This window comes from Idiotropiscis lumnitzeri, chromosome 17 (assembly GCF_059441095.1).
Source record: "Idiotropiscis lumnitzeri isolate Australia: NSW breed Sydney's pygmy pipehorse chromosome 17, RoL_Ilum_1.0, whole genome shotgun sequence".
Taxonomy (NCBI): Eukaryota; Metazoa; Chordata; class Actinopteri; order Syngnathiformes; family Syngnathidae; genus Idiotropiscis; species Idiotropiscis lumnitzeri.
This window is the reverse complement of record NC_142407.1, coordinates 14,207,267-14,224,338: the sequence shown is the minus strand read 5'-3', so window position 1 is coordinate 14,224,338 and position 17,072 is coordinate 14,207,267. Positions and strand designations below refer to the sequence as shown.

Sequence of the window (17,072 nt, the reverse complement as noted above, 5' to 3'; positions counted from 1 at the left end):
TTGACTTCCTGTGTATTTTCAAGGATTGATTATTGAAATTTTTTTTTTTGTGGGTCTACTTATACGTGGGTTTACCAAATTTCATGCTGTTAAGTGAGACCATCTCGACGAGCTGGATTTTATTTCTTTATTTATTTTTAAGCTGATCTTGTAATGGTCAAAAAAACAAAATGGCCGACTTCCTGTGTCTTTTCAACCATAGCTTCTTGAGACTTTTTGTGCGGCCACGCTCACGATAGACACCACTATTACATTTCCTGTTGCTAAATGAAACTGTCCAAATCTGCACCTCATCCCATAACCGTCACCCGTAGTAAAAACAGCAATGACACAGCTCACTGCTAATCGCAGCACACGGTTCCTGTGGTGCACTTTCTTTATGGCACCTCTCACACTCGGAGGGATAAAAATCTATGAAGTGAAATGAGGATGGACGAGGAAGGTGAGAGTCACGGCGGCGCTAATCGACCCTGGCGGCAATCTATCGATCGCCATGGCAACAGCGGATGACGGGGGAGATAAGGAGCCATCACTCTGCCGGCTCGCCGCTTTACCTGCCACCTCGCCGCACTCCTCACTCGTCAGAGGTGTTCGGCTCCATGCAAGAGACGGACGGGCATCAGCGGCATCAAACGGACTCAAGTCGCTCAAAACTCGTCTAACGCTGCGACGAGTGGTTGAGTTGAACAATAGTGCGCTGACAGAGGGCAGAATTTCAACATTATTTAGTACGAGAGAATGTGTAATTGTTGAAGAGCTGTTGTATAATTAGTTCAATTGTTGAAATTCCGACTTAGACGAACATTGACAACAGCTAGGGAAGGACCGGCAACAGAAAAGGCTGGATTACTGTTTCTAAATGTTGCTTGGAAAGAAAGGCACGTAAGCCGGCTGCCTACGATGAAAGAAACTGGATCGAACAAAAGCACCGATTTGCCGATCTTATTTCAAATCTCCGTTCAGTTTAAAACCCAAGTTCAAGACTGTTGGCTTTAACCTGCCTTCCCGTTCAACAGTTTGTGGGGTTAAACATGGATGAGAAGGTCAAGCCACAGTCGGGGATCGAACCGGGACACATGTTTTCGAGTCGCCCTCACACCGAGCTCTTCTTCCATTAGCCAGATTGGCGTTTGGAGTGCATCCGCGTTGATGGGATCACGCCATCTTTAATGGGCGGGTGAACACCAGGTAGAGCATCTGTGAGGCTGTGTAATGAACGTCCACACACACACACACACACGCGCGTATGTGTATGTAATGTCCCATCAAGAACAAGCCTTCAAGGGAGGGCTCGTGGGGAGCGAGATGAAATGGCGAGCAGATGTCGAGGACCGTAAACGTCGCCCGAGACGCCCAAACTAGGCCAGCGATGTCATCCGATGGTACTTCCATTCTTATGAGGAGATTTCGGACTAAAACGTCCATGGGTCATCGTTAGACTACGAGGAATCAGGCGCACAACGTTACGCGGCGCGGGATTGGTTGAACTATTGGAAATGGGCGTGACCTCGTTAATGGTGATCTCACAATCATCAATATTTAACTTGTACGTCACGTTCGCCAGAAAAGTCTTTTGATTTTTATGGGATGGCGGGAACAGTGTTCATGACGGAGCTTGAACTGTCAATGTTTCCGCCACATTGCCGCGGATTCCCCGCGAGTCTTTTTGACGAATGTTAAATTGTATTATTTTTTTTTCTCGCAAGATTACAACTTTTTCTTCCCTTGGTTGTGTTACATTAGTTTCGCCCTCACATTGCAACTTTGTTCTCACGTTAAATTTCTTTCCCCATGATGACTTGTTTTCTTGTGACATAGCTCATGTTTCTCTTGACATTCTTCTCACATTTTTTTTCTCATAACGTTCAAACAAATTGATATCGTTTCCACTTTTTTTTTTTACTCTTGCGAAATTCAAAATGTGCACGACGTCATCCAACGCCCATCCTTGTGAGACTTTTACAATGAGAGAAGTTATTTATTTGTGATTCATGACACTAATCTGTTCCTGATTAGGATGGCTCACGCTCTGTCGCCGCGACCCGCCGTCTACCAGACTGAGTTGTGACAATTCAATCTGTTCCACATCTTCCTGCATGAATTATAGATGAAACCAAACACCCCGCACTCCCATCCGAAAAGACGAGAATGAGGTGGGGGATTCACGTTGATCGAGCAGCCCTTCACTTTATAACCCGTGTCAGTGGGCTTGAGGCGTGGAATCGCGATGCAAAACAAAAAAAAAAAAAAGTGATTTGCCGACGGGGCGAGTCGCCTGGTGGGCTTGCTCGTGATTGAAGGCTTTGCTCAGAAAGCCATTAGCCGCTCGATGTAATCAACAGTCAATTAATGGTGCAGCTAGTTTAGCTCAACAATCGGGCACAAATAGCGGGCAGAATTGTCGCATGAATTAGGATGAATGCTAATGGCTAATTCACATTCAACCTTTGGCTTCGACGCACAAAAATGACAAAGTGACAAAAGAAATCCAGGAATACTGGAGTGCCACCCAAAAAGGGATCACCGTATTTTGCTTGCACGCTTTGACTCGCCCAATGGGCCATTCATGATTGGCAGCTTAACGTGGGAAGCCATTCGTCGCGTCCATGAGGCACCCTGTGATCAATTAGTAAGCATCAGTCCACTCCGACACACAATGTCAGGTGAGTATCGATTGGACAAAAGGTATCTTCTTGTATAATCTGCCCGAGTGCATCGAGGAAACATTTGCGAGGATGCCATTAATGGGAATCGAAATAACAACAACACAAATGCTTGAAACACGAGGTGTTGTATCATAAAGGACGTGATGGATGTCTTTTCATAAGAGGTAGATGAGAACTATCAAGTGATTTTTTTTTTTTTAGAGTAGCATGATAACACAATACTGCCACCTACAGCACTGGAGTAGAACAGGCTCCACTTCGTAGATCCAAGATCGCACTTGGAGAATACATATTTGCCTGTTCCGGTTTATGATGTAACTTTTTTTTTCCTATTATGTAAAACCAGACAGAGTTGCGAACTATTACAAATATAAATATAACATTGTGATCTCTCCTTGTTCAACGCTTGACGACTCATTTAAAGCTCGGGCGGCAAACCGCGGAAACGAGAAACGGTAGGAGAAAAATGACAATGGCCAGCAAGCACAATGAAAACTATAAGAGTAGAGACACGTACGGGGAGAATACGAATGAGGCAGGTCCCGGTTGCTCGGTCGTCGGAGACGCAGCTCCAAAGTGCTTGCCATTGATTTGTCGGTCCTTCCATTCCAAACACAGCAGTGTATTCGTCGACGCTCGCTGACACAAACTATCGGCAACCAACCACGCTGTAATTCTTCACACTTTTGCCTTCCCATGTTTGCACTGATTTTTGTTGGGTTTTGTCGTTCAAGGTTTTTCCCACTTACTTGGCTCACAAGTACTTGTTGCATTTGTTAACTCAAATAATGGATGAATTTAAAGCAATGTATTGGCGTTGTCCGTTTGAAACTAGGTATGGACAAATATGGTCAATATTGTTTTTTTCTCCCACAAATCGATGTTCATGGTCCATCTCCACTTTATTTACCCGCCATTTTTAAACTATTTTAGCCTATTTAAATCTGGGGGAAAAAATAGCAAATACAAGGTCGCAGGAGTTTGGCAAAACTTCAATTTCCTCCTTCTGCGGAAGCTGTGTGGGGTAATTGGCGCCTTAATGTAACGTCTGGGTGTTTTTTTGTTTTTTGGACAGTAATGCATAAAAGTAATGCAAAAAAAAAAATATATATATATATATATATATATATTATATATATATAAATATATATATATATAAATATATATATATATATATATATAATATATATATATATATATATATATATATATATATATATATATTATTTATTTATTTATTTATTTTTCTCAAGTCTTCCTCGTTCTTCGCAGGCTTGGCTTTCCGCCCTCTAGCGGCAGACAGCCGGCGCCCATTCGGCGTCACAGCTTCGGGCTGACGGGCTCCTTCCGTCCCGCTGTCAGAGTGGAACTTCCCTCCGGTCGAATACCGCAAGACGAAACGCAAACTCCCGGGGGAGGCTCTCCTTGTTTCCCCCGCCACTGCTTCCTCCTACGCTTCTTTTTCCCCTCCCGGAGAGATGAGGCGGAGGCAGAAAAGGCTGCTGCAGTTCGCTGGGCTTCTCGTAGCGGCTTTCCTCTTCCTCCCCAACGTCGGCTTGTGGTCGTTATACCGGGACCGGGTGTTCGACAACCCGCCAGATTCAGCGGCGGCGGACGGCCCGGGCGTCGGACCGCCGCTTCAGGTGAGGCGAAAGCAGCGCGACCATGCCGTCGTCGTAACGCGGATGTATGTCGGTAAATAAACAAACCAAAGCGAGGTTCTCCGGAGGACTTCCAGTCTTCATTTTGGTCGGAAGTCCTGATTTTCTTTGCTTCCATTTACACCCGCCGAGTGTGTGTGCGTGTGTGAGCGGTTTGGTCGGAGCGAGGTTGGCCTTTTACTTCATATCCGTGTCAGCGTGGTGGGTGAGCGGCCCAAGCGACCAGGATGTGTCCGGCGGCCACGTCGCCTATGCTGCGCGGAGCAAGTAAAGTTGAGACAAGACTGACTCGAGGAAGTTGTTTGTCGTTCGTTCGGGGGTTGACAGTTCAGTGTTAGCTTAGCATAACACTTTTTGGGGGACCACAACCCCAACTTTTCACCTCTCGAAGATGGGGTCGTTGTCATGACCCCACTTTGGCACCCCAGACAAGGCAAGGACCCCCCCCCCCCCCTTTTTTTTTGATACGTTAGTAGCAAGCGTGGAGCTGCAAATGTGGAGTAAACATATTTTGGACTGGCGAATACTTGCGAGTACGTTCGAACGTACCTGTAGGCTTTAAACTAGAAACGTAGATTTTTTTTCCCATAATGCCACAGGATATGCATATGTGGAAGGCAATACATCGTGGCATTATGGGAAACCGTGTCAGGCAAATTACTTAAAAAATGTACTGTATTACATGTTAAAGTTCCATTACAATATTACTTTGTTGAGTAATACGTTACTCAAATTAAGTTCCTTTTTTTAAATCGGCAATTTATTTAATAATGATTTTGACACTTTGAAATGAGAACATTTTCTACCATACTGTAGCTGGTAAAGTTAACTCCTAACCCCGGCTTGGCCAAACTCTGCTGTCACCACAAAAGCTGTTCAACAATGGCGTGATTCGACCGCCCAGGCCCTGAAGTATCTTAATGCAAAAGTAAAATGAAGTTGGAGTTACCCAGCAGATCCAAGTGTCCAATTCTCATTTAACGCATATGCTTAACTTTGGAAGTGTTTATTAAATGTTTTTTTTTTTTTTTACATGGTCTCACAGTGTATTACAGATTTATAGTGGGCGGTTGGGTCTGTTATGTATTCATAAAAATGCCGTCACTGTACACACGACAAATGTTTAAATAGGGAAATATGTCAGTTTAAGTTTGAATTAAATCTCCCCTGCTCGCCCCTCCAAAACAAAACCTGGCGAGCCGACAATAGCAGTTCCTCTTATTCAAATGGACCCAAATCATCTGAATAGAGGCTTTCATGGCTTGTGTGTGTGTGTGTGTGTTTGGGGTGGGGGGTGTTAGTGTGCGTTTTGTGGAGCAGCAGTGTTGCACAGTGCCCTGACTGCAATGATTGTTAGCTTTTTGAGTGAAAATGTTGATTAGCCGTTATTCAAATGTGAAATATCTTGCCCTCTTAATGGCCGTTGAAGCTAATTTGCAGAGTTTGTGAGTCGTCGCGTTCTCATTCGGCGCGCGTCGCCTCCGGAGTTGACTTGTCTGGATTTGATATCTCGCCTGACAAGCGTCGTAATGAATGGGATTAACGGCGCAGAGAGCCTGTTACGTATTAGCAAACAGCGCGATAACAGCTGTCGAGCTGCGGAGTCATTTAATAAGTCAGTGATTGGGAAGATACAGTCTGTATACAAACACTTCGTATATAAGCGCCGCCTGGCTTTCTTCTGGCACTCGCTATTCATCTGTCCGATTGCATCGTTCAATCAATAACTTAAAGGAACTACCGTTGTGGTGTTTGCGTATGCAACGATGGTCAGCGGTTGCCATAACGGCTACGAGGATTCAGATACAAGGAGACTGGAAGACTCACAGAAAGGCTTAGAAGTGGCCGTCCTTGGATAAACACCTGTTGGGAATTTTAGCATTCAGCTACATGATGGAGTAAAGCAAATTGCGCAATATAGTAGACTAAAAACAAGCACATTTCATTCATGATTGAGTACGAAACCTTTGCATTCAATTACCCCCTCAATTCTCAGTCAAATCCCGTAAATGCCTTTGGCCACTTTCCAATCTGGATCTTCTCCAAAATTCACTTCTCTGAAATTTATTGTATATGTTCCACCCTCTTTGCAACCCTTACAACTCGGATTCTATTTATTTATTTATTTTAACTGGGTGGTTTTCTATGGGCGCGTGCGATCGGGTCATCGCCCAGTCGGGGAAGATGAAGTGCACTCTTGAAAGGGAAGTTGGCGAAGATTCACAGCCCCGTCACGGCCAAACGAGAATCATGTGGGCTGCCCGAACACCGCAGGCTGCATTTACCAACCCAGCGTTGTTGGCGGCACTGCTGCACATTCATCACCGCGGGCACCTTGTGCCTTTCCGCCACACTTGGAGATAGTTGCACCGTGAACCCACGCCCCCCCCCTGGATGGGCAGTTTTCTCGCTACCCTCAGTCACCTCTTGGATAAAATTAATCTCCTTCTTGTATCCTTGTTGTGTCTTGATCCAAAAGATGCATTCAATGTCATCTCGTGTTTTTTATTTATTTATTTTTTATTTTTTTGCAATTTCCACCCTTCTGTACAGTAATCTCCCGAAAGTTTATTTAAGTTGACTTTTATCCGAGCCATGTCACACGAAATGCATCATATGGCGCCCACGTTTTGCCCTTCTCTTAATCTATAGCGTGGAATGTTTTCGTGCGCCCGACAGCGTAAGTGGGCGATCTATGCCGAAAACAAGTCTGAACTTGACGTGTCAGACCGCGATGCCCTTTTTGCGTTGTGAGCTCCAGACTTTCTTTTCTTGGCTCGCCAACAGCAGTCGCAACGTTTGGCTTGCAAACCGCCTCCTTGTTTCGTCTTTCTCGCCACCACGGAGGCAAATTTGAAATGAACTTGTTCTGTATTGTAATCTTTTCCCCGATATAGTTGTGTCTTGAGATGCGAATTTACTTTGTTGAAATTCTGGAATCCCATTGAAATGAATGGAAATAAAATTCATCTCTCAGGTTAATTTTTAAATGTTTTTTTTTCCCACAACACTCATCAGTATTGTAGCATATAAAAAAAACAAGCAACTCTAAATTTGGATTTACCCATACAGCTGCTGAAAAATGACATTACTTAAAAATCTGCACATTGGTGTGATTGATGAACCGTGCTGCAGCATGATTGACTGCGTTGACAACTAAACCTTTGAGAATGTTCTGGACCAGGCGGGGCAGCGTCGGCAATTAAAGAAATCACATCCTCTACCCGTTTCTTTTTTTTTTTTTAATCCTGCGAGGTGAAGCGCAATTAGAGAAAAGTCTCAGAGAAGGATTTAAACTATTAAGCACGGATTAGGATAGTGGATGTTTGAGTTGGTATTTTACGCTGCGGAGTTTAAGGCGAGAATGTCGCAAGTGACTGAGGTTGGAAGTGGAGCACGAACGACAGATTATCAATAAAATTATAAATAATTACTGAAACGTTTGACTTTGCGATGACGGCGTTTCCATGTAGTTAGTCGGTCGCTTGAAAATGGCCAATCTTGGTCTGCCGTAGCCACCAAGTCATGGCAGACGCAAAGTCAGCTCAGGCGGCGTTATTAAAATGAGCTGATTGGTGATTTTCTTTTTTTTTAATCAACTTTTATTTTGTGGAAACAATGATCAAAGCGGTTATTGCATCAGTTTCAGAGAGGTTGCCGAGTCTCGTATGAAATTGCTTCGTTGTTGAAACGATACCAAATAGCCTAAAATAATTAGTTGATGAACTGATCGATAATTGATTCTAAAAATATTGCCTAATGTCAGCCCTAAAACGATATAATCTGATGAACTCACATTTGGATGATTCATTCCAGTAAATAAGAAGTCATTAAACTGTCGACTTTTCACGAATTTCAATTGGCCAAAAGTGGCCACAACAGATCCAAAAAGCTTCAATATGATGTTGACCGTTTGCTTTTTTTTTTTTTTTTTTTTTTAAAGCTCAAGTTGCAAATGAAAAAAATCCAAAACATTTTCATCACTTTTTGTATTCATACGGCTATAATGGTTCCTCCAAAAAAAATAAAATAAATAAAAGCAAATAAAGTGGACACAAACGGGAGTGTTGAAGCAAGCGTGTTAAGTCGTGTGCTTTTCACGCTCGCGCTTGCTTTGTGTGCACACTCTGCACTGCTCCTGCGCGAGATAAAGAAAACCTAATTAAATTCCTGCCGGTAATCAAAAAAACACATATGGACTATAAATACTCTGAGGCATGCGTTTGCAGATTTCAACGTCTCTTTGTGAACAACACAAAACGAAAATAAATCAACGACGTCGTCGCTCTGTGACTTTTCGGAGGAGTTTTTTTTTCTGTCTTTTTTTGTCGGCCGCACTGACGGCATCAGCCGATGCTAATTAAAGTGCAAAATTAATTGAAGTGTCAGTACTAATCGAACGCACTAGTGGAGCTTTAAAACTTCTTTCGTACTTGGCCGTCAAAGCCGTTTTTTTGTGCGTAAATTACCAGTGCAGGATGGTGGTATGAAAATGCGTATCGTGCTTCCATTGTAACGACTCACTTTTCTGTGACCATTTGTGTCAAAAGTCAAAAGCAATTGCCTCTTGCGTCATCGGGTGTGTAATTTAGTTTAAAAAAAAAATAATAATAATTTTGCAAAACGGAATTGCTCATTTTGTTCTGGTAGTCGTGTGTTGGATGAGTGCCTTTAAGGGGCGTGGCCCAGTGAGTGACGTCAATACAATTGTAGTTGTCGTTCATTATGTCCAAATTGCATGCGCTGGCTTGGCCGGCGGCCCCGGCGCATAGATTGCATCTTGAACGTGTTAAGCCTCTGGAAAAAGCGGTGATCCGGCGAGCTTGAAAGTCATTTGCAAAGACAAGCGGAGCTGCTTGCCACAGACTTGTTTCAGCCTGACAGTGTCAGCTTGTTGCTGCTGCTGCCGCTGATAAAACACCTCAGGAGGCAAAGGCAAGCGCGAGCAGGTAAAAGAGGTGTTTGTTCACAGGCTGACCTTGTTGGAGAGCGTTTCCTACCCCCCGGGTGCCGGCGCACACAAGGCGGACGTTCACTCGCCGCCGGCGGATCGAGCGTGTGCAGAAGCTGCTCAGTATGCCGGTCAGGCCGCTTGCGTTGGCGCTTTGGCCAAACGAACAGCAGGTGCAGCAAAGTGAGGCAGCCCGCGACAAGTCGGCCTTTTAATTACAGCCGAAGATGCCGCTTCTTGATTTGGCTTTCAACTTTTAATGCGCCGATGAGCTCACAAGATAATCCCGAACGCTAGTTTGTGCTCTCAGCGCTCGGCCTCTCGAAGGATAGTGAGCATTCAGACAATCTGATAACGATTCGATGCACGATTCGCCAGGTTCCGAGGAACGTCTTTTTCCTCACCTTGCGTCTCTTGAGCCGCGAGTTGAAGGACGGTGAAAGTCTTTGATTTGATGCGCTTTTCATCCGCATACAAACTGCATTTTGAATCATTTTAGGGAAAATCCCGCCCCATCTGGGTGTTTTCATTCAGAAATGAAGCAGGCGCTTCTTTTAGGTTTCAACAAAATGGCTTTATAATCCCTGACAAAAGATTTTTTTTTTAAGGAAGGAATCTGACCAGTTTTTTAGCTTTTCAATTTGAGTGTCGATGGAAAAAAGGACCAGTATTCCTAGATGACATTTTTTTGTAGCACGTTAACAAATGCAACCAAATTTATCACGGTCGATAGTACTATCAAATGCATGTTTTGTTTTCCATTCATGTCAAAACGTCACCATCGGTTGTATCAAAATGTTGCAGGTCGCCTCTTAACTGTATTTAAAGTGCCATGACTAACACAAAGGTGACGCGTCCCTATTTGACAGCCGCCAAAAAAAAAAAAAAAAAGTAACTCAGTAATCCATGAGAAATGCACGTGGATTTGACCGGCCTGGTTGCATTTATTAGACAGGTGCGGCAACAGAAGTTGAAAAGATTCTTTTATTGAGCCGCCACGCTGAACATTGGACTCATTATTATCTGATCCTGGATGTTTTCGTCGGGTGATTTGTGAAAACGTTCCCTGGGCGACTCCATTGAAAAGCAGCCGAGCATTGAGGCATTTTGCCATTCATCCTTCGTCACCGTACTTGACCCCAAATTTGTTTTATCTTTCAAAAAGAAAATTCGTCAGTTGGCATCCCCAAGAGTGTTTTTTAGGCAATCTGTTCGGACAAATTGCAGTCTATCACATTTCTCATTTGGCAGCAATAAATGTGTTAAGGCGGGCTGCCGTTGTGGTTGTTTATTAATCAGCCGAGCATCAACGGGAAGGAAACCGATCATATGCGGGCTTGAACACAAACTGCCTTCTAGAAAAGTCTAAACGTGTAAAATTGTTAGTTGGATCGGATTTTTTCACCTTTTCTCCCTTTTCCGACCAATTTATAGGCCCCAGCGTAACTGATTGTGTCTTTTAGAGGCCCTAAACACTATAAAAGTCAAGCGTGTACGCGATTGTGTCCCAAAGGTACGAGGATAGATGAGTCGCAACCAACATAGCAGAGGTCAAAATGATCACCGTGCTATTTCCTGATTAAAGAAGGCACACTTTTTTTTTTGTTGGTTTAATTTGGGAGGCTGGAATGGGATTATTTAATTTGCATTCCTTTCAGTGGGGACAGATGATTTGAGATAGGAGCGTTTTTAGTCGTGATCGCATCACCTGTATTTTTTTTTTTTAGCAATAAAACCTCCGTCTCGATTTTGATGAAGACTTGCGCTTCCTACGCTACGGTATATTAATGTTGGTCGTTGTGGTGGTAACTAGGAGAGCTAAGTATTTCTTGACGGTATTTTGTGTAAAAAAGTTTCAGCGCTTCTGCTTTCCGAGGAAGACTTTGAAATGTATTTTTTGCTGCGCTCAACCGTGATGGTCTCCATCTCGCCGAGCTGCTTACAAGAACCAACAGCGGCGAATGCCACTGTGGCTACGACACGCACATCAACGCATCTTCTCCTTCCCGCCGCTGCCGCCGCCGCACTTTCGCTGGCATTCATTGGAGATGTAAAACGATGCAGGAAAACACAAGCCGCGTGGGCGAAGGTGAATGACATCAAGCTCGGAATGAATGCTAGCGCAGCTGCAGAAATGGCGGCAACAATGTGTGAGGCATCCGGCGCAATATTGTCTCGGCACAAGTGAGATTCATGGCAGCCGTCCTAAAAGCGAGAAATGTTGATGCTCGAGAGATAATTCAGAAAAAAAAAATAAACATAATGGCTTTGATAAAAATGCTTTGGTACGTAGCCATCCATCGTCTGTGCAATTCAACAGCCAAGTCAATCTTTTGTTAGATGGCCATCATGAAAATGTTTTTTGTAAGTTTACACCTCAATTCGGCGCATAAAAGCAAGCAAGCCTTTGCAGTCTGAATGGCGAGAAATGAACATGAACATAAAACCGCCAAATACTTGCTCGACCCCACGTCGGCAAAAAGATATCGTGTGTGTGTGCCGCTTCACTTTGGTCCAGTGGTCCTCTACTAGGAGGACCGTCATCTGTGGCTCTTTATTTTTATCTTCAACCTGATCAGTCATGTTTGTTGCCTTGTTCTTCGAAGGTAAACAGGTTGTGGTGATTCATCACGCCTGACAATTTACAACAAAAGACGAAGCCTGGGAACAGACGTCCTAGTTCATAACCAGTTGAGCACTCCTTTTGGTTCTCTCTTTTGTACCTTTGGCCCAATTGTGGTTAACAAGCAACCAATTTAGCTGTTAAGCTACTTCCTGCTGTCGACTCCATTGATTTTCTTCTGCATTTAGAGGGATCGCAGTACCTTGGGATTTGTACCCACGAAACGATGCCGGGAGGATTAGGACCTTGAAGACGACTCATTTGCAGATCATTATGTAAACCACATCTGTCCTGTGCTCCAGCCCCCTCGACCACCACCGCCGCCGCCGCCCCTCCCTCTGGAGCTCTCGGTCGGCCCACGCAAAGCCGGAAGAGATAATGTCCTGCTTACAGGAAAGAAAGTTAGGGGACATTGAGAGGATGATGCTGGCTTTATCGTATAACAGTCGAGGAGGTGACCGGCCAAAGTAGTTTGGACTCTGAATTGTTGGTGGTTAAACCAAGGGCCTTCAGGGTGGATTTGCAGGATTTGCACCCCAAAAAATAGTACTTATTTTCTCAGAATGCAGACATGTTGTGTGCAACCTTTAATATTAATCGAATTATTCAAGTTATTCAATTGATCGTTTCACTCCCACTTGCAATCCCTCCTACTTTTCAATAAATCGCCTTTTACTCCACAGAGTCAAAAGCAAATATTTTGTTTTTGGCCATTGAGAACTGCTAAGGTAAACACTGACTCACTGTTATTTGGCAGAAGAGACATGCTACAAGGGGAGCGACATAAAAGCCTCCAAACTGCCTCTTTTGCTCGCACCGCGTACAATTCTCTGCAGGCTGAAAGCAGGGAGGCGGCCATCTGTCATGGCCTTTGTCCAGTATCCGTAGTAGCAGTAGACTTGCGGATAATGACTTGTGTCGGGAGATGAGAGGCTGCGAGGCGGCCGGCCCTGCAGGGATGCGCTTCCAGGGAGGTCCCGACGCCTCAATCTCTGCTTGGCCAACCTCGACGTGTACAGCAAAGAGTCCGTGGAAGAGGATCCCGAGGGGGGGGCGGCACGGTTCAAGCTTTTGGATTAGATCCACTGACAAAACACCCGGCCGGCTTTTCTCAAACTCTGTCTCTCATAAAGAAGAAGCACTCAACGCCAGTAGATGTTTTCACAACTCTTTCCGATGTTTTATTCATGACATCTTTTTCCCTTTGGCCTCCACCTCGGATTGCATACGGCTGTTTGTTTGTGTTTTCTTCCTGCTCTCGCTTGTCCCAGAGATCACAAATTTCTTTCTTTGTTTTTACAGTGGTTGTTATTTCAACCTGCGATGGCACCAAAGTATCGCAATGGAATCGAATCGTGGGCGCCAGGTGCGGTTAACCTGAGTTAAAGCTCAATTTCTGCTCCACCTTTCACATTCCTCAACGGATTTAAAAGATTCCAACTTGAAACTGTTGAGCTCACTTGGGCGCGTACGGCATTATCTCTTCATTGTTGAGGTATGAATAAATGCCGGATCTACTTTGCACCAAAGTATTCATTGCCAATTTTTCCGGCTCTACGCCTCAAAAGAGGCTTCTCACGTCCAGGTCGAAGGTTGACTCATATGCAACCTCCCAAATTCATTACGCTCAGTGGACAAAGAACTTTGATGTCTTAAATTGGAATGAGTTGAGTTGCTTTGCGCTTCAAAGGCTCTGGAAAATAAATGTCAAACCTACATTGAGGACTGTTCACTTATAAACCGACCCGGCTGAAGCTCGTGAAACTTTGGTCAAGGATCAATGTCCTCGATTGGACTTGATCAAAGTCCATCGACTTTGCTTCTTGTTGCCGCTTGAGCTCAAAGGCACGTGCGAGTTAAATGCTGGGCCTGCAGGTCCTAATTTGTCAGGCTACCCGTCTGAAGTTCTTGAAAATTAGGAATAAAAATCTGCCCTCGATGACTCCCACGGCTTATTTTTGGAGTGAGCAGGTTGGCGGCTTTTGTTTCTGTGTGATGAGCCAGGACACAAAGCGTAAATGGACATGTCTACGCAGCGTTTGAAAGGTGGAGGACGTGGAACAGGCCGAGCTGGAACGTGAAAGGCGGATAATTGCGTCTCCGCGGGTTTAGGTAGAAGCGGAGGTCTCACTCTTCTCACCTCAAACGTCTGTCCGCGCTTGGCGGGAGGTCAAGAAAAGCGGACGGTGTGGTAACCACCTCGACCAAGACAGCTCGCAGAGCGCCACTTTGTCCTCCGTCAAATCACTGTTTTACCGCACGGGGAATTTTCTACTCCTTACTAATTTTGACCAATTCCACAGTATTACACATTTTCCTGTTTAACTGCTGTCTCCACCCCCCAATGCAAATGTGATTGTTTAATTTGAGTAATTTACGAGGCTGTAGGCCTGGGGCAAACATTTCTTATAATGAATGTATGAGGGTGTCAGGCCGTCGGCAATGAAATGAATTTTTAGTGCGGGAAGAAACAAATGTATTGTATTTCTCCCCTCGCCGGTGCATTAGGTGATCATTCATGGATGACAGCGGTATTACCAGAGCATCCAACCTTGAAATATGAAGGACCACTGTGGAAACTTTCTGCGAGTCTAATCATGTTTGCTGACATAAAAAAAAATATGTAACGCAAAATTTGAAATGAGCTGATATATATAATATATATATATATATATATATATATATATATATATAGTGTATATATCACAGACATATTTATATATGCGTAAATACATCACCCCGAAGAAAGATCAAAAAGCCGGCATGTATCTTTGGCATTCATCGCTGTATAATGTCCCGCAACATCTGCCGACGGTCTGAACCTCCGGCGGTGGCGCCGATCCCGTCCTGCGCGACTGAATTGCAAACATAATCTGCTGTCGGGCGGATTACCAGCCGACCACAGCAGCATGGAAATGAGGTTAGGCAGCCATCGTTTCGGAGAGGCTTGTCCTAATCTGAAAATCCCTCGGCAGAGGTCAAAAAGGGGTAACTCAACGACCACTCGTCGGATGACTGCATATTCAGTTTTGTGTTGTGCCGATGTACGTGGCACTACTGCCTCCTTTCCGTTAGAATTGAATCAGTCAAGTAATGGTTCACACCTCACAACTTATGCTAGGCGGTAATCGAAGAACGTCTTTACTGGAGGCTAAGGCTAACGTAATGCTAATGTAGCCGTCGTCATATTTTATGTCTAGCTATGTATTTGTTATTTGTAAATTTCTGTTCATAGCTCCTGGCTCTCCGTCCTAACGTGGTTCTTCTGTGAAAAGTCGACGACACACCTAAGCACTTCTATTATCTTTCCCGACTGCATTTCACTTTGCTATAAATTTAAGATGTTCTCAGTTTTGTCAACCAGCTTACAAGATTAGCAAAAAAATTGTGAGCATTGAATCGCACTTCTTCAACTGTTTTAATCGTCATCGGTCAAATCTCTGCAGTGCCGTAAAGTCACTCTGTTGGAGGCAGACTTTGACACCCAATTAAAATTCAAGGAGCGGCTCAGGAGGACGCGGCGCTCTGGGCTGCATGACCGACCGAACAGACCGCGACATGCAAAACCGGTGCCTTAAATTCCAAGCGTGACACGTTTTCCTTCCATGAGGAAGAAGCGAGCTGAGAGCACCTGGCAAAGCGCCCCCCCCCCACCTTCCGCCGATGCCCAACATCCCCTCAACACTGCCTCATTAAATTTAATGCTGCCTTTTAGCGAGCCATTTAACCGATGACAAAAGGCCATGTGTCAATCAGTGTTTGCGCAGGGAATCCATACCGCCGCGGCTGCATCCAAATGGGATGAAAGGAACCATGAAAGTACATAAATCAACCACAAAAAGGTTTGGGGGTGTGTTTGTTTTGTTTTAAATCTAATTCGTCAATTCGACTTCTCGTTTTCACATACTTCCTTGACACCACGCACATTACAGTTATTTTATTTCTATTTTTCGGGCGATTGTAAGGGGTTATTGCCATTTTCATTCATTTCAGTTGCAAGAGATGACTTGATTGTTCAGAGCATGGCCATGAATTCAACTCTACGGTTTTCCAAATGGTTGTCATGGCATCTTGTTACTTGCTTTACTGATTGGCTAAGATAAGGACTTCGTTCAAAATGTACCAACATTAAAATAGACAAATTCCTCCCACTTGTTATGAAAGGAGCACATGCTGCAATTCCAAGGCACCCCCACCCCCAAAGCCCCTTCTCGCAATCATACCCTCCATCTGCTCTTCCAGATGATTCCCACTTTTTCCCACTTTGGTCCTGTCTTACTGTCCGTCTCTATTAGCTTCCGCCGCCCACGTTCTCCGGCGAACACGTGTGCACATTTGCTACAAACTTTTTTTTTTCCCCTTCCTTTCTCCTTGCCTTGTTTTCTCAAGGTTCTTACCGAGCGAGCTACAAAAGCTCCCAGAGGAACACGACGGGGTCGACGTGTGCTGAAATTTTAATCAGGAGCAAAAAAAAAAAAATGGGGCCAGCCCAAAAATCTTGTCTCCTTTTTTATTCTTCAGTGTACATTTGCACAGATGGACTCTCTTTGCTTGTCTGGTCCTTGTGTGTGACTCACCCAATGTGTCCACCTCTGACAAGAGTGGAGGCAAAGCCAAACTGAAATGAACTGAATGTGTTTTCTTGATTATTTTTTTCCCCCCCGCATGGTCGCGTTGAGAGCGAGTGAGAGGACGACAAATAATGGCTGGCACCCACTCTCCACGCGCCACCAACATTAAAAAAAAAATTCATGCTTCTCTGTGCGTGTATGCGTGCGTGCGTGTCTTGGTGACCCAGACGGAGTTGTCAGGGGGCACAGAAAAAAAGTCATTCATTGAAAGACATTTTGAGGCTATTTGTTGGTCCACGTAATGGGTTCAAATTGCACAACTTACGATACTTGTTCCAGAGAAGATAACATTACAAGATTTGAGTTTTTCCATGAACAACGTGTTAGCATCTTTCTCACACTTCCGTTGCTACGGTTTGGAATCTCGACTGAAGCCCTTGTGAGTTTTCTCCAGGTCATCCATCTTCCTCCCACTTTCCAAAAAAAAAAACATGTTTGTAAAGTTAAATTGTCTTTAGGTGTGAATGTGAGTTGAAATACTTGTTGGTGGCCGGTGACCAATCTAAGGTATAACCTCAGTTGACGACCCAAATAAGAATA

General features: G+C 44.4%; 1 protein-coding gene across 1 annotated transcript in view; it reads left to right on the top strand.

Annotated features, from left to right (window-relative positions):
- Window positions 1–17,072, top strand: part of LOC148320430 (polypeptide N-acetylgalactosaminyltransferase 10-like) — a 48,346-nt gene that overhangs the window by 11,729 nt on the left and 19,545 nt on the right. The window contains exon 3 of the mRNA XM_088280217.1: window positions 3,939–4,309. Coding sequence (XP_088136343.1) covers window positions 4,145–4,309 — 165 coding nt within the window. The 5' untranslated portion in view covers window positions 3,939–4,144. The remainder of the gene's footprint in view (window positions 1–3,938; window positions 4,310–17,072) is intronic.